Below are 18,186 nucleotides of genomic sequence, written 5' to 3' on the forward strand. Positions count from 1 at the left end.
AAGGCTCCACAGGGTTAGGTGGGAGCAAAGAGAGTTTGATCAGCTCCACCAGTAGGGCAGTAAAAGGTGCCACTGGTTTTGTTGCACCCGAGCAGAGACAAAAGGAGCCAAACGACACCAAGGGGCTAATCCAGAGAAAGAGCATTTTATTCTGCCATGGGGGGGGGGGCAGAGGCACCTGTGTGATTCAGTTCACAAAAGACAGGCCGCAGCAAAAAGCATTTTACATCAGCTTTTTATCCTGTTCTCCAAACCCCTTCTTCCCTCTCCCCCTTCACAGATTTTACATGGAAATGTTGCTTTTCGTTCTCTGGCTCTGTTCCCGGAACTATGTTGCAAATCAATGTACCAGGACAAGGTTATCTTGGATCTGGGAAGCGAAAAGCTTTACTGTTCTCAGCTCTGGGTTTGTTACAGCGTTTTTGTTACAGAGAGGACTGCTTAGCTAACGCTTTTTGTCTTGGAGGAAAATGCAGTTTTTAAAATGCTTAAGGGGAGGCCTGGCTGGGGGGGGGGAATTCACAACAGTTTTTTAGGGCTTTCTGGGGTAACCCTAACTGTACCCCTTCAATGGCAAAGACCCATTTAGGATACAACCTTAAGACTAGAATAGATCCACCAGGATGAGCTGTTGGGATCCAGCAGATCTCCAGCTGAGCCTGGAGGTTTCTAATTTAGCATCTGCCCTGCCAAATCTTAAACTGTCTTAAGTCCTGGAAAGGAGGGCATCCTCAAATTTGTGGCTAGATAGGAAGGGGCTTTAGGCTGAAATCGCCCTGAACCAATTCAGCATTGTCTGACCAGTCTCAACTGAAGCCACCAAAAAGGATGTTATGAAACGAAACTCTATTTTAAAGGCTCGTTTTCATGCTCCCGTTTAGGCCCCCTCCTCAATGGAGTTTAGATCAGGAATTTCCACCTGGTACCCCACCAATATATATATTGTGGTTTATCATCCTTAGGATTGCTCCCATGCCCGGGAAAGCCTATGGAGAGCAAAAATGTCTCCAGTTTCTGGAAAGTGCAAAGTGCGCGCGCCTGTCGTATTTCACGCGTCTCTGAATGACATTAGGCTACTGCACTAAAGAAAGAAAGAAACAAGCTTCACAAGGGCAAGAAAAATTCATTTTATTATATTTAAGGCCAACTCCGTTCTCCCCTCGCGAAGCCACAGAGAAACGCACTTCGCCTTTTACTGAGGCGCGATCACTTCGTGAGGTAAATAGAGCGAAGCAACGGCCTTTCCCGCCCTTTCCTCGCGAAGCTCCGCCTCCCCGCCCCCCTTCCTCGCGACTGGAGTTTATTGCTGACGAGCGGGGTTCCCCTCTGCGCCTGCGCCGAATTCGCCGCTTCAGCGCGGGGAGAAGGGCGTGAGGGAAAGTCTACGGAAAGGTTTCCCTTCCGGGTCGCGTAGATCGTTCTGCGTGAGGGGGAGGAGCAGGCGGGCCGACTGCGCGGGGGATGGAGCGGGACCTGCTCCGCCAGGCGCTCGGCTTTCACGGGCCGGCGCTGCTCCCCTTGCTCCGCACAGAGCAGCACGACAACCCCGACTTCCGAGGCCTCCTGCCGCCTGGCGGGCCTGGCCTGGAGGCGCTGCCGCCAGCCAGGTGAGCGGGCCCTGCCTTGGCTGGGGAGGGGGGGAGGGGAAAGGGGGCGGGGCTCCTCGTAGAGGGGAGGGGCCTCTGGATGGGCGCGTGTTGCGTCATCTAGTCCAACCCCCTTTCAGTGCAGGAATCCTTTTTGCCTGGCGTGGGATTCGAACCCGCGACCCTGAGATGAAGAGTCTCGCCGACTAAGCTCTCCTAGGGTTTGTTTTTATTTTGCAGCCCGCCCCTGAGGCTCTGTATTATCCCATGAAAGCGCCTCTGAACATGTGTAGGTGCAATAATAATAATAATAATAATAATAATAATAATAATAATATATTTATACCCCGCCCATCTGGCTGGGTTTCCCAAGCCACTCTGGGCGGCTTCCAACAAAACACTAAAATACAATAACCTATTAAACATTAAATATATACCCTATATACATATATACATACCCTAAATATATCATAGCAGGTTTTGCTGGATAAGGTTTGAAAGCAGGCTGTAGCTGTAGGAAGTTTCCACAACATAAACATGTCCGTTCCCCCCGCCCACCCAATGTGGCATTTTGTGTTGTATGATGTAAAGCCCCAATTCTCCTCCAGCACAGCAGTTAGATGTTAGTACTTCTGTGCCATCCAGCTGTGCCCTCATATCCCAGCTTGATCACTTAAGATCATTGCAGGAATGGCACTCGTTTTATTCTGAGTTGGTGACAGTCATTTGACATTAACATGAAACATAGCCTCTGGTGTCATTGGCCCAGTCCTGTGGAATATTGGTGTCAATAGAGATTCCGCCGCCTTGAGCATGGTTTTAACTATGGAAAGGTGGCATACAAGTAAAATGTTGATGGTGGTAATGATGAGAACTTGAGCAGGGACATCTATTTAAACTTTTAAATGACTGCTGAAAAACTTCTATTCTGCCAAGCTTATGCAGGCAATTAAGAACACATCTTTCCATAACAGTTAACTGATGGTCTCTGGTTTAAATTTTTATGTGCTTTTATTATATAAAGATCCTATTGTAAGCTGCTTTGATATTCTTATGATAAAGTGGCATAGGAATATTTTTATATACAAATAACACACACGAGCATATATATATACGTGTGTGTGTATACATATATAGCATTGGCAGTCACCAACCAGCTATGTCAGACTCCAGAACGTACTAGGGAAGCAGCGTCTTTAAATTTGATAGGACTTCTAAATAATCATACTGAGGACTGTACAGATCTCAGTTTAATGGCATCAAGAAAGAAACATATGTTTAATGATATGCTAAAGGCTGAAAGGGTAGCTGACTAAGAGCTAATGTGTTTTGAATGCAGAAGTGGCTCAAGGCAGAATTAGACAATCATGTTCCTAACCATATAATTACAAAGCATCAGCTGGAAGAGCAAAGTTGTGCACTTTACAGCAGACTTACTAGAATGAGATGGTGTGTTTTCTATCTACAGTGCTGTTACAGTAATTAAGTTGCCAAGTTCTCATTTGGAACAGTGTTCCTTTAGGGCAGGGGTAGGGAACCTTTTGAAATTTTGAGGAAATGCAAGACTGCTACATCTGAAAGAGCAGGAAAAATATATAGGACCACAAAAGAGTGTGGATAGGCCCCTGTCATCACCTATTTCGTCTGTGGGAAAAGCACTTGCATCAGCCACCTTGCAGTCAGAGAGAAACTCCTTGCACCTTTCCTCCATTCACAGCGGGGCAGGGGGGGTCTGACTTTCCAAACCTGCACATTTTGAAGGGTGCATGCTGCTGAGTCAGTGCAGACAGGAATTGAGCAGTAAAAGCAGAGAGTTTGATTTGGTTTATTACATTTCTATGCTGCTTTTCATCCAAATGAATCCCAAAGCAGCTTATAAGCAGTAAATAACAACAACATGATAGAACATCACAAATATAGGCAGTGACCGAATTGCGAGGGGGTTGCATGCCTTGGCACTGCACGCTTACATGAAATCATGTATAATCGGAACACACATTGCAAAAGCCTACAAACACGCCATTCCTTCCCCACCCCCTTTTGTGACATTTTCAGGTCACTTCTGGGTTTGCTGTGATGTGCTTCGCGGTTGCACACATATCAGACGCACCTCAAAGTCACTGCCTGTATAGGATAAATCATACAGAACAATTAACAATCTTCAGTGAAACAATTACAATCTATAAAACACTGTTACCAAAACAATGACTAAAAAATAAGTTAAACATCACAGTTAAGGCAAAAGTCACATTGTATGCTTAACAAATCAATACAGCATTTATAACCTGTAAAACAATATTGACAACATTAATAAAATAGCAGCCATAAAATAAACTAAGCACTGTTAAGTTCATACAACATTCCCTCCACACACCCATGACTCATAATCTTTTACTCTATTCAGCTCATTAAAATACACATAATGCCTGTGGCAGCAACTCCCTTCTGAAGGTTCCTCAGCCTGGAGGTGGGGCAGCACAGGTGAAACCCACCACCCCCTCTGTCCAATACAGGGTCTCTCTCCCCTCAGTTCTTTCTCTGCAAATGGATCCCTTATGAAAGCTCCTGGGGCTGGAGAGTGGCTTTTTGAGGGAACATTTACTCAGGTCTATTTAAAGAAGGGATGCAGGTAGCACTGTGGTCTAAACCACAGAGCCTAGGGCTTGCCGATCAGAAGGTTGGCGGTTCGAATCCCCGCAACGGAGTGAGCTCCCGTTGTTCAGTCCCAGCTCCTGCCCACCTAGCAGTTCGAAAGCACATCAAAGTGCAAGTAGATAAATAGGTACTGCTCCAGTGGGAAGGTAAATGGCGTTTCCGTGTGCTGCTCTGGTTCGCCAGAAGTGGCTTAGTCATGCTGGCCACATGACCCGGAAGCTGTCTGCGTACAAATGCTGACTCCCTCGGCCTATAGAGTGCAACCCCCGAGTCGTCTGCGACTGGACCTAACGGTCAGAGGTACCTTTACCTTTATCAATGTAAAGAGACCTTTCTGTGGGTAGCATGGGAGGTGTCACCCCAGGTTGGTGGGCCCTGATTTAGGAGGTGCTAATCTCTTTTCTTTGCTGTTTCAGGAAAGAGAGAGGACTTGAAAATATTGAGATACAGCATTTCATTGCAAAAAAAGCTGATCTCCTTTTTTCTCATGCTTGGAAAACAAATGTGCCAACAACAACAGAAGCAAATGAAGGGAATGAAGGTAAGATTTCTACTAAGACAAGGCAAAAGTTGTAAGTGATGTTGTGATTAGTGGTACATGCTGATAAGTGCATCTCCTTAATGTTTTTTTCTTTCTTCTCTCACCCCATGGTCTAGAAAAATTGAGGAAAACCTTCATATGAATTATTTTGCTCTTTTAAGTATTAGTAGTGAAATATTTATTAAAGCAGTTTTTGAAAACTGTACTGTTATAATCCGTTCACATTACTTCTTGATTTAGAGTTCAAGCGTTGTTAGTATTCCAGTCAACAGTAATATGCTAAGCAACATTTTTCAGATGTACCATATTTTTCGCCCCATAGGGCGCACCGGCCCATAGTGCGCACCTAGTTTTTAGGGGGGGAAATAAAGAAAAAAAAATTATTCCCCCCCCCCCAGGCACGGGGCTAGGGTGGGGGAAGCCCAAGCTTCCCCCGACCTCAGCCACCAGAACAGGCTGCTCTCCGCAAGCCGTGGGAGCCTGGCAGGAACTCCCGCCAGGCTCCCAAGGCTTGCGGACAGCTTCCTGAAGCCTGGAGAGCGAGAGGGATCGGTGCGCACCAACCCCTCTCGCTCTCCAGGCTTCAGCGAAAGCCTGCATTCGCCCCATAGGACGCACACACATTTCCCCCTTCATTTTTGGAGGGGGGAAAGTGCGTCCTATAGGGCGAAAAATACGGTAGTTGGAATAGTATTTGCAAATGTGGTATAATACAGAAGAGCTTCATAGTGCCAAAGCCTTTGCACAACACATCATTTGATGTCTGTTGCTTCTCACTTGCCTAGGATTCCTATATCAAGTAAAACAAATCAATAAATGTTTAAATATATGCATATATCATCAAGAAACATACTAAAAGGTAGACTTGGTTTTCAGTGTGTGTAGATCTTCCATTTTCTGAAGTTTGTGAAGCTTGAAAGTGGATGTTTTGAATTAAAAACTACAGATCCTTTTCAGACACCAATTTTCATTGGGGAAATAGTTGTATTAGTATTTTCTCTGTTATTCTGTGCTCTGTCCCACTATATAATAAATGTGATTTTAATATATGCACCAGAGCTGGGATCTCTTCTCTTTGGGGTCAAGTCCCAGCTCTGGTGCAAGTAGACAAGTTCTTTAAATACTAATTTGGGCCAGGCGAGGAGTGTGCTAAGTGGCTTGTGTGTCAAAATTGTGAATAGCTGTAAAAAGCTGTGGCTATAATCCTAACCCCAATTGCCTGGCAGTGAGCCCCTCTGAATTCATTAGAACTTCCTTCTAAGTAGGCATGTTTAGGATTGTTCTGTAAGAGTGAAATCTTAAACCCACTTACCTGTGAGTTTTAGCCCCATTGAAGTAGGCATGTGAAAGGTTACACTGTAAGGTGGCAGTTTTTTATTTAAAATGTTTTTATGTGATACAGTGGATAATATCATATTTTAAAAACTGTTTATATAATATTTTATTTCAACATGACTCTTTTTATCTCAATTGAAGATTATTATGCTACTATGCCACCTTTGGAGCAGTTCATGGATGTTCCCAGTGCAGAGAGGAGAGAGCTGTTTTTCCGTGATATTGAGCGTGGGGACATAGTGATCGGAAGGATTAGTTCCATTCGAGAATTTGGTTTTTTCATGGTGCTGTTCTGCCTTCGAAGTGGCGTCACTCGAGAGATAGCAAATCTAGAGATCACTGTAAGTCTGATGATAGCTATTCACATGTGAATTCTTGCGCTGGAGACACTTTCTGATGGATCATTTCGTTTTGTGTTAGCTTTTTGTACAACAAATTGGGAGCTGCTTGCTCAGGAAAAGTAAATGTGTGCTGTGGGACAGTCAATAGTTTAAAGCTTTTACTGTAGTGTGGCCATGAAAAGTGGGGAGCTAGAAGATGTTTCGCTACCTCAGCAAAACGTTTCTCATTCTTTTTCTGTTTAAAGGTTATTTTGAGGACATAAAAGCCTTCAAGTGAACTCTGTTGCAGTTTTGATAGCATTTGTGCGGCTCTTTAAAACGGGAGACATCTCAAAATGACATTCTTGCAAGCATTTATGCATTTTGCTTTGCAAAAGCTGATTAGAATTTGTTTTCAAATGAATTCTGCTTCCTTTTTCTGTGCTCAAGGGTGTTATGCAAAAGTGTAAGTTGCATGTATCTTACTGGAAAATGTGCAAGAAGCATTTATGCTTGGAGAAGCACCTCTTTGTCTGGAGGAGAGGCCAAAGATTTTCATGAGGCCCTGTAAACATAAAAAGAAGGATCTGCTGGTGACTTCATGTTCACTGCCTTACCATAAGGCTCTCTGTCAGATCACATTCTCATCTTACTGGGAGCTTCTCGGCTTTACAGCAATTCCTAACCTATGTGGGACACTGGGAGAATTACGGGGCTGGACCAGCAACAGCCGCGCTGGTGAACACTGCAAAAATAGGAAGAAAACACAAATCCACCTCTCTTATCATGTTTTCCCTTGCACATATTGTTCCCTCCCCTTGTGATTTAGAGCTAAAATGTCAGCAGGACTGAATCTTCAGTGTTGCCATTACAGCAAGTTCACACCAACATGGTTTCTCCTAAGTCAACCCCTCCCTGCAATGAATATAGCTGGCCTGAGAATTCACTTATATAAGTTATATGTGTTCCCCTTGCCCCAGCAAGAACATATACTGGTCTCGTAAAGGATGCTAAAGTTTTTGGTCATTTGGTTTCTATTTCAGGCTCTTTGTCCGTTGAGGGATGTGCCTTCCCAGAGCAGCCATGGTGACCCTTTATCATACTATCAAACAGGTGACCTTATCCAAGGCAAGTTAATTTGACTTAGCCTCACAACTAGATTCCCCCCTCATATTTATTTTCAGGATATGTTGACAGGATATTCTGCTGCTTAAATCAAGCCTTTTTTGTGTTTTAATAGCTGCAATCAAGGATATTGATCGCTACCATGAAAAGCTCACAGTCTCACTGCACAGCTCTGCTCTATCACCCAGTCTAGCAAGTACCAAATTAGGAGTAATCAGCTCAGAAGATCTGCCTCTGCACTACAGGTACGAAACAGTAATATACTGCATCTGCTTTCTTTAGTGGCTCAATAAACTCTTTGGCACATACTGGGCTTTCCTTAATAGAATAAAATATTTAGCCACATTTGAACATAATGCTCAACCATAGTTTCACACTACATAAGTCATCCTAGTCTTCTGGGCTTGAACACTTCGTCCCTTTCCCTCTGCTCCTCCTGTGAGTTTAGAGGGAGGATTTCTGAAGCTTTCATTTCCTTTTAATTAATGACACTTTGCCCTTTTGTCTAATCTAGATACTATAGTCATCACTATCATTAATTTAAACAAGCCAACTTCATAACCAGTGGCTTGAAGCTGGCCTGTGTAACTGGCCATTATTACCAGTCAGACAACAGGAACCCATGGTTATCTAAAAGCAAAGGTATCTAAGGTTTTCCTTGACCTTGCAATAGGATTTGGGGATGGGGTACACACAAGTTCAGAAGCAGCTGGCGAAATATTTAATGTGGCACATTCTCATGCTTCATGCAGTGACTTCTTAGATACATGCAGAGTGTTTCTAGCCCATTAATGAGTTTTACGTTCACTTCATTGTGAAGAGGAGAAACATTTTGCATTCAGTCTCTAAATGCTAGATTGAGGCAGGCTACCCTATCCAGTCAATGGAGACAGAGAAGTTGTGTTTGTTCCTCTCAGAAAACAAATGCAGGCATAGAGCGGGAAGTGCTACGAACATTTTATGACTAGCAACTCCTCACAAAGTAACTATTTTGTGGTTAAAACAAAATAAAAAAATTCCTTCCAGTAGCACCTTAAAGACCAACTAAGTTAGTTCTTGGTATGAGCTTTCGTGTGCATGCACACTTCTTCAGATACCTCTGTAAATGTGCAAGTTTCTTGGTGAGGTTGATGGACTTCCATTTCATGCGGCTCAATGTGGTGCCTTCCATAGTTCCAGTTACAGATAGGTAGCCATGTTGGTCTGCCATAGTCAAAACAAAATAAAAAAATTCCTTCCAGTAGCACCTTAAAGACCAACTAAGTTAGTTCTTGGTATGAGCTTTCGTGTGCATGCACACTTCTTCAGATACCTGAAGGTATTTTGTTTTGACTATGGCAGACCAACACGGCTACCTATCTATTTTGTGGTTGTGCCAGTAGCCCTTGAGGAAGTGGGTGAGTTGGGCATATTCCATTGGCAACCTTTCCATGTATCTTTAGGCTTGTCCCTCATCAGTTCTGTATTAGAAATAGAATGGGAAAGATGTCCCTGTCAAGGTTGAACCAAAGACAGAATGCTCATAATTGCTACCTCTCTTTTTCTTTCCCCAGGAAAAGTGTTGAAATAGCCAGCAGTTTGGAAACATATGATAAAGTTTTACATCATTCCTTGGGCTTTGCCAATCCAGCTGTAGTTGAGTTTCTGGTAGGAAAACTAGGATTGAATGAATCCAGCCCACCATCCTTAATGAGAGGACTACAAAGGTATATAAGGCCCCTCTTCACAGAAAGTGTTGCAGTTCTTTTAAACCTTGGGCAGCTTCCAGGTTTACTTTATTTTGAGATTGCTCACTAAAGTGAAACTTGCATTACTTTTTAAAAAAACAAAAAAGAGTGCAGGAAAAGCTCTTTTTCCATTTGCAACTAAATTATTATTAAACTTCTTAAACAAACAAAGCAAATATTTTATATTGGGCAACAGGTTAATGTTCTGATCCATAACCAGATTTAAACTAATTCAGCCACCTAGTGTGGGATAGTGACTAAAGTGTTAGACTAGACAGGGGTCAGCAAACCTTTTCAGCAGGGGGCCGGTCCACTGTCCCTCAGACCTTGTGGGGGGCTGGACTATATTTGGGGGGTGAATGAATTCCTGTGCCCCACAAATAACCCAGAGATGCATTTTAAATAAAAGGACAAATTCTACTCATGTAAAAACACGCTGATTCCTGGACCATCTGCAGTCTGGATTTAGAAGGTGATTGGGCCGGATTCGGCCCCTGGGCCTTAGTTTGCCTATCCATGGTCTAGGACCTGGGAGACCAGGGTTTAAATTCCCCCTCAGCCATAAAGCCTAACCTACCTCATAGGGTTATTGCAGGAATTAAATGAAGAGGTGGAAAACCATGTAAATCACCTCCACACATCATCATCATCATCATTATTATTATACCCCACCCATCTGGCTAGTTTCCCCAGCCACTCTGGGCAGCTTACAGCATAAAATAAAAATAAAAATTTTATTTTCCAAAATAACAAAACTGTAATAAGAATTGGGTACAAGTTTAGTTATGTAATACTATATCCACTTAAAATTACGTTAATTGTGTAGTATCATCTCAAACATACTCTTAACACATTAATGGTTAATATAGCCTCTCCATGGACAAATCTGAGTAGTCGGTGGGATGTCTTCTGCCCTTACATACAAAAAGAAAGGAGACAAAGTTTCAATAAATGTATCTCTTGGCAGTACCTTTTGCTACCTTTCTGTGCCTGAGTAGTTGCTCTGAGATAGCCATCTCCCATATGTTGCTAAACCTTAGATTTCCAAAAGCATGCTATCACTAAGTGTGCGGCTGTCAATAAAAAGAACCCTAAATCTTTGTGTCCGATAGTGAGGTCAGAATCCATTTTTAGTGAAAGCCGAGCTAAAGCCAGATTTGGAAATAATATCAGAAACTGGTCCAGAACATGTGAGCAATTTTCCATTCCCACAGAACGTGGAAATAGGATCCAAAACTACTACAGCCCCTCCAGCAGAGAGAGGATAAGGATTTATTGATTTTTGCTAAGTGAATCTTAGTCAAATGCCACCTGAGGACGACCTTCAGCGAAACTTATTGAAGGCAAGATAAAGAGGTTTTTAGGGGCAAGGTCCTCCTTTGCCTATTTTGGCCTCACATACTAAACGTTAACATTTTTGCATTTCCCATATAATATTCCACAAGCATACACTAACTCAATGAAGCAGTGAGACTTGGTACATATCAATTAAAATACCATCAGTCCTTTTGCTTTTCATTCTAAATGTTTTGCGGACAAACAAACGAGCCAGTTAGGCTGCCGTTTTTTTTAGATTTTCCTTTAGCCCTCCTTTAGTGATCAGTTTACTTTTGAGCAGTAGGTCCCATATCCTGTAAAGACCTCTGTTTCACCTACCACGCTTTATATTTCTGATACTTAACCTTTCTGCCTAAACAAAATAAAAAAATTCCTTCCAGTAGCACCTTAAAGACCAACTAAGTTAGTTCTTGGTATGAGCTTTCGTGTGCATGCACACGAAAGCTCATACCAAGAACTAACTTAGTTGGTCTTTAAGGTGCTACTGGAAGGAATTTTTTTATTTTGTTTTGACTATGGCAGACCAACACGGCTACCTATCTGTAACTTTCTGCCTAAAGGCAGGGTGATCTAAAGAAGGAATTAATGGGGACAGCTCAGGGGCCAAAACTTAGCTTTGAGTCTTCCATGTAAAGATTACTGATTTTAAGAAGGGTGTTGTCGATTCAGGTTACAAGAAAGGAAGAAGTTTCTGACAGTCAAAACTGTTGGACAGAGGGACAGATTCCCACAAGAGGTGGTGGATTCTCCTTCCTTGGAGGTTTTGTAGCAAAAGTTGGATGGCCCCTGTCATGTATGATCTAGTTGGGATTCCTGCATTGCAGAGGGTTGGACTAAATGACCCTGGGAGGTACCTTCCAGCTCTTATGCGTCTATGATTTAAATGTTCCTTGATTTATTTTTCTCCCCTAGCAAAAATTTCAACGAAGAAGATTTTGCCATTGCTTTGAGGAAAAAACAATCAGCCTCCTGGGCCTTAAAATGGTATGCACTTCTTCATACTGATAGGCAAATGTTTTATGTAGGATTGGAAAGAACTATCATTTTCCTCCCAGGATCGTGATATTTGCTTGAAATGGAAATTAGCTATTTGTCAAGTTCCTCTGGTTTATGATTGGGAACCATGCTGAGGTGCTTGTAAAGTGAGAACGTAGATATTTAAGAAAATACTTTAAAAAAAAATTAAGTGTGATGATACTTAACTAGTTTTCCCATTTAGCCATATTTCTGGATCATGTACTTCTGGCTCACAAGACTGGAGTGAGCTTTCCTATCATTGCATTTGCTGTTTGTCTACATGTGGATAAAAGTGCTAAATGTTACTTTGTTCCCCATGGAGGATCAATGAGAGATAAGGTTAGTCCCCAAAGAATTCTGTCCTTATCTTCATGTAACTTGAGGAAACTCCACTGCATTTTAAAACTGATTTTTAAGGAATTTGGAGAAAATCTGCAATGATAATGAGAAAAAGTGCATTAGGCAGATTTAGGAGCTAAAGAAAATTAGGAATGTCACTAACCTTCACAGCTTATCAAGTTTGAACTACTGCAGCAAATTACCCAATTATTGATTTGCATATAGAAACCATAATATTCATAATGCCATATTTTTTTTAGTGTCAAGATTGGTGTGGATTATTTCAAAGAAGGCCGCCATGTGGATGCTATGAATGAATACAACAAGGCGCTGGAAATAGATGTGCAAAATGTTGAAGCCTTAGTAGCCCGTGGAGCTCTGTAAGTGTCTGTTTGATTTGTAGCTGGAATGCAGAATTTTAAATAATTTTATGAGCAAATTTAAAACATTTGTACTTAACAAGGTTTACCTCCCCCCCTCTTCTAGGTATGCAACAAAAGGAAGCTTAAATAAAGCAATTGATGATTTTCAGGTTGCTCTAGAAAACTGTCCAACACACAGAAATGCCAGGAAATACCTTTGCCAAACGCTTGTTGAACGGGGAGGACAGTAAGTGTTGCCTTGTGACTGGGCCAAACATATAAGCGTCTTTCATTTCCCCCTACAGTACTGTACTTACAGGATCCTTAGCCAAAGCTGTCATGCTCAGGGAAGTCAGTGCTTTTTCCGACTCTCACACACATTCATTATTGTCTCAAAGACAAAGGAGAGGTGGGAAAAGTTATCGGTGTCAACAAAACTTGCTGTTTTAGAGGGCTGGGATTGAGGCACAGGCTCCTTTTGCTAATGTCACTATGTGGTTTGACAGGAAAACCCAGCTCCACTCATACCCATCCCACCATACCTTGGCATCTACTTTTTTTGTTGCTGTCCTTCCTACTATATTGTAATACTATATACTATATTCCTACTAATATACTATATTCCTACTACTTTCTTGTTGTTAGCCCGGCTGAGCCTGGCTTCGGCTGGGTAGGGCGGGATATAAATAAAATTTATTATTATTATTATTATTATTATTATTATTATTATTATTATTATTATGGTTGTGGGCATCTGCTGCATCTTGCATCCTAACCTTTGTTTTAAATGTAAGTTCTTTTTATCATGCAAAATGCTGAATTCAGTTAGCAGAACGGTCATTTCACTGCCATCTCTTCCTAAGGATTTCTGAACTAAACCATACCTAGGAAATGCTTGATTATTTAGTGCAGTAACATGTCGCACAATCACCTCTGCTATGAAATTTGTTATGCCTCGCTGTGCTCAGGTTCAACCCAATGGCATTTGCATGGCGGGAGGTACATGAGAACGTGTTCCCACATTGTTATAATGCTGATGGATTGATCACAAAGCATTTCTTAAGCATAAAGTGATCTCACTCTAAAAATGTAGCTGAGGCTAATTGTGGTAGTTAGAATACTTTACATGTTGTATAAAATCACCTGCCAGGTTAGAAGAGGAAGATAAGCTGTTGAATGCTGAGAGTTACTACAAGAAGGCTTTAAACATAGATGAGACCTTTCAAGAAGCTGAGGATGCCTTGGTGAAACTTCGTAAGCAGATGCAGGTGATTCTTTACTTTCTCTTAGTTGACTGAGGTAAATGCATCAAGAGGCATGCATTATTTTTTGTTCTTGCAAGCTTCCATGGGTCATTTACTGGGAGCGTGGTTGCAGCTATCAAACTGGATGTGTGTGGAGTTTCTGAACTGCTGATAAGTCAGGGATGGGGGCTGATTTGAGAGAAGAGGTAGAATATGGCACTGAAACTAGATTCAAGATGCCTCAATCAGATTAGCTCTGCCAACAGGACCTACCTGTATTTAGTAGTTAAGTGAACTTTCAGAGCAGTTATTCAGAAATAAGTGTGTCAGAATTAAGCTTGTTTCTGAAGCACGTGTATGCTTGGGATCAGATTGCAAGGTTGGCACAGGGAGGCTTACAAGAACTTGATTCCAGCGGAACCAAAATAAATCCTGCAAAAGAAAAGATTGCCTTTTCTTTTGGCACGGGTGCCAATAATTTGGGATATTGATCCAGCAACTAGATTCAGCTATCTTGATGTGCCATGAGCTTGCTGATTACCTACAACTGAATATAATTTTCAAAGATCCTTAACTTACAGGATTAGTTAGCATGCCCTCAAAGTTTGATCATAAAAGTTTTCCAGATGAGATTTATTTATAGCGTGCATGTTTGAAACACATTGAGGGTCACTTTGGACGTGCCAGTATTGGGCTATTCCCCTCTACATGCTGCCTCTCCTCCGTCACGCAGAGAAGAATACATGCAAAGCGGGATGCCATGTCTATTTTTACCGAGACATTTCCACATAACATGCCAGCAAAAAGCAGCCTGTAAATGGAAGCTTGGTAAAAATAGACTCTGTGTCCCCCTTCGTATATGCACCTCTCCCCCCTTGGTGGGGAGCATCTGACAGTGATGGGGGGAAATCTAAACAAGCACATGCAAAGTTGACTTGAGTTACTGCTGAGACTTAACAGTTGCCCTCCTGTAATACTGATGATATGTTTTTCTTCAATGCATTTTCCTCTGAACTGGAACTGTTGCTGCTGTGTCTGACCTCTGGTGCTGCTCATCAACAACCCATTGGAATATGATTACGTGTGTAAACCATGCATCAAACTGGGCTGTGATACGGTTGCCATATGGTTTGTATTCATACATGGCCTCTTCCAATTATGTTTTAATTTGGATCACGTTTTACGCAAAAATCCAAATAATGATTATTTCCTTGATGCCTCTGTATTTGGTTAATTCTGTATGGCCGACCACTTTGCTATTTTTCCTTTGATGCCTTCTGAATTACGAATGTCATTGTATTGGGCAATGGATGCTAATTCCCATCTTTGTCCTTTTATTATTATTCTCTTTTAATGTATGGGTTTTAAACTGCAAATATGGCCCTTAATGCCATACTTGTTCATCTCAATGCTTAACATCCCATTTGAACACAATTATTTTGCCTTGAATACCTTTCTTTTTGGATCTGATACCTTGGGGTTGGTGTAAACTGTGTGAATATTGGGTGGAATTTGGGGGGGAAACCTTGGGTCAACACTGGCTTGTTAATGGAATATTTTCAATGTTGGGATTCAAAAAAGAAATCTCTGGAAATGAGAGAGAAACAAGCTGCAAAAGAAGAGAGACAAAAAGAGAAGAAAATAGAAACAAGTGCAGAAAAACTGCGTAAGCTCTTAAAAGAAGAAAAAAGGTAACCTCCATTATATTCAACCTTCTATAGAGCCTTGTTGGTACTGTAAGTATAGTAAGGCATTCGTGGTTATTGGTGAGCTGATTTTGTGGTGTGTGTCTTCCTTCTAGTGAAAAAAGCTAATGAGAACCTTTGCAAGAGATTTCTTTTTTTAAAGTCTCAGGGAATAAATGAGGAAGATTAAAGCACCAAGTTCCTTTGTAATGACAGCTGAACTCTGAGGCATGGTTTTGAATGCCCTAAGCATTATTTAATTCACATTTCATAAGAGAACAGAATGGGTTGCTCTTAACCAGGTATTTAGCCATCTAGTCAGACTGCATTGTAGGGTTACAGCAATCAGTACACTATGAACAAGCCTGGACTTACAGTGGCTTGTATGGAATGAAACAAATCATGAAATCTGGGGTCATTTGTTTCCTTCTAGTGGTATTGGGGAGCAGCGAAGTGAGTGCAAGTCATTCATGCATGGTAACCCATGATGGCTTACTGTGACATGAACATGGACATTAAGGAATCTTAACCACAGAGGGTGGGGAAAATGTGACCTCTTGTTATATACAAAATATCTTGCTATATAAGCAAGTCTTGTACTCTTTTGCATTGATGATACAGGATAATATATATAAGACAATGGAAAGAAGATTCCTTTGACCCTACTCCTCTTTTTGTACCATTCACCATATGCAACCTTTCCCAATTTCAAATCTTTAGGCACCAGTATTGAATCACTCAATTTAGTCTTTCATAGGTAAAGCTGAATAACTGCCAAAATGGTTTATACAGTACCATAACTGTATATAGTACTTTGGAATAAACATAGGTCAATACTCTTGTAAGGTTACAGTCTATATTGTGACCCAGGTGAAGAAAGCAGAAAGGAAAAGGGGAAGAGACAAAAATAGTATGAGATGAATGTGAGGAAATAGTGTTTCACATATCAGAGCTTAAAGATTAAGGGGTTGAGGCAAAACTTTATTGGAAAAATATTAGTTTTGAGGAAGGGGGGACATAAGGCAAGGCAAGAAAGGAAGTGTATATGGCCTTTCAGTTAGGAATCTAATGAGTGTTGGTAAGCAAAATCAGACACTATCTACTGAACTTAATCCACTGTTTATTATTTTTTTAAGGGGAGGGTAAAGCAATTCCTACAGCAGCTGCATGGTCTTCAAATACTGTTTTACATTTTAGTGCAGGCATCCCCAACCTTCGGCCCTCCAGATGTTCTGGACTACAATTCACATCATCCCTGACCACTGGTCCTGTTAGCTAGGGATCATGAAAGTTGTAGGACAAAACATCTGGAGGGCTGCAGGTTGGGGATGTCTGTTTTAGTGTTGCTACGTGGTGGGTAATTTTGGTCATCTTGATGAGATAAGGAGTAATACTTCTGAACTTGACTACCAGGAAATTTTTAAACCATAAAATGTATATAGTTCAGCAACTAAGTAGGAAATATTTGCCAAAAAATTCTGCATTTTTAATGCTAACGGCATTACCTCATGGTTAATTAAAACTTTTAGGTTGAAGAAGAAAAAGAAAAGGTCAACTTCCTCTTCCTCCTGCAGTTCTTCATCAGATGAATCTCCTTCCTCCTCTTCCTCTTCTGATAACAAAAAGCGTAAGAAAAGGAGTCGGAACAGGTCCGAGTCCTCACGCAGCTCTAAAAAGCACACATCTAGGAGTTTCTTACATCAAAGTAGGAAAGATGACTGCTACTCTCCTCCAGCCAATACCTCTGCTTCCTTCCTTAATCAAAAGCATGAAATGGAGAAACTGCTGGAGAGACAGGACAGGTTAATCTATCAAAAGACTGAGGTAAGAGAGAGAGATCACTCTCTATCAAGGACTTCTGCTGCTGAAGATATTTATGGAGGTAGGTCTGAAGATTCCAGAGAGTCCTACAGCAGTTCCAAGACTCAGGCAAATAGTAACACAACTGAAAAACAGGGTAAGTTAGATAGAGTTTCTTCCGATAGGAGGGATAGTACAGGTTCGTATCGTAGAAAGTCTGATGACAGGAGCAAGATGAGATATTCAGGAAAATTAGAAAAAGAATCAAAGAAGGAGCATTATCAGAAGCACAGCCCAAGCCAAACAAAGTACTCCACATCTCCAACAGGGTCCGATTACTCAACAAAATCAGTTGAACACTACAACCGATATACTAGCCAATGGATAAATGAGCCTAGTAAGTACAGTGCTGACAACAGACCTGAGTTGGCGTGGATTAAAGGTGAGAGAGACCCCAAGAGCAGGGAAAGGGAAACCACAAAAGCCAAGGAGCGAGATGAAGAAGCAACACTCAATGGTAAAGGACAGTCAGGAACTGGTGCTAAGAAACAACTGCCTCAGAATTTGGTCAACATATTTAATCAGATTGCTGAATTTGAGCGAGAAAAGGGAAGTAAACAGAAAAACCAGTGATTTTTTTTAAAGTGCAAGTATAGGTCAGCTTCTAATCACTTGATGAGTCTGTACTCTTATTGGGGAAAAATTGGGGTGTGTGTATTTCTGTTCCCTCTACTTGATATTGATTTAGGGAATGGCGAATATGCAAGAGTTTCATCATATCTTTTTTTTTTAAAAAAGATCTTTTGCTGTTTTGGATATTAATATGTGATAGCGTGATTGGCTGAGAAACTTTAATATTAAAACTGCCACCTGTGCTTAAATGGCATCTAAATTGCACTTTACAGAAGGAATATTTCCAAGGCATCGATGACTGTTAACTTTGTATTGTTAATAAAAACATAAATGTGCCATTAGTGTGTAAATAGCCTGTCTTGCCATTAAATTTTTTATAAAACTTCCTTCGTTTTCTTTAATGTCTGTGGATCATCCAGTGGCTTTTTCACTTGAATCATTTTTGGGGGTGGGCAAGGGGGGGCCTCTTAAGCAAGAAG

General features: G+C 41.4%; 1 protein-coding gene across 5 annotated transcripts; it reads left to right on the plus strand.

Moving 5' to 3' along the window:
• The first annotated feature begins 1,338 nt into the window (after positions 1-1,338).
• Positions 1,339-18,093, plus strand: TTC14 (tetratricopeptide repeat domain 14). 5 transcript variants are annotated; one of them, XM_081862386.1, is made up of 12 exons: positions 1,349-1,607; positions 4,658-4,782; positions 6,259-6,458; positions 7,481-7,565; positions 7,678-7,807; positions 9,116-9,268; positions 11,540-11,611; positions 12,244-12,363; positions 12,470-12,592; positions 13,496-13,613; positions 15,171-15,280; positions 16,804-18,093. In XM_081862386.1, exons 1-12 carry the CDS (start codon positions 1,462-1,464, stop codon positions 17,705-17,707), a joined length of 2,286 nt encoding a protein of 761 aa, XP_081718512.1. In that variant the 5' UTR covers positions 1,349-1,461; the 3' UTR covers positions 17,708-18,093. The 5 variants fall into 5 exon arrangements, 3 of the variants coding, with proteins under 3 accessions (XP_081718513.1, XP_081718514.1, XP_081718512.1); XM_081862387.1 differs by lacking the exon at positions 16,804-18,093 and having other exon boundaries at positions 1,339-1,607; positions 15,171-15,969; XR_014156706.1 differs by lacking the exon at positions 15,171-15,280 and having other exon boundaries at positions 1,341-1,607; positions 13,496-14,717; positions 16,804-16,897.
• The last annotated feature ends 93 nt before the right edge of the window (positions 18,094-18,186 follow it).

This window comes from Podarcis erhardii (genome assembly GCF_964252035.2).
Source record: "Podarcis erhardii genome assembly, chromosome: 5".
NCBI classification, from domain to species: domain Eukaryota; kingdom Metazoa; phylum Chordata; class Lepidosauria; order Squamata; family Lacertidae; genus Podarcis; species Podarcis erhardii.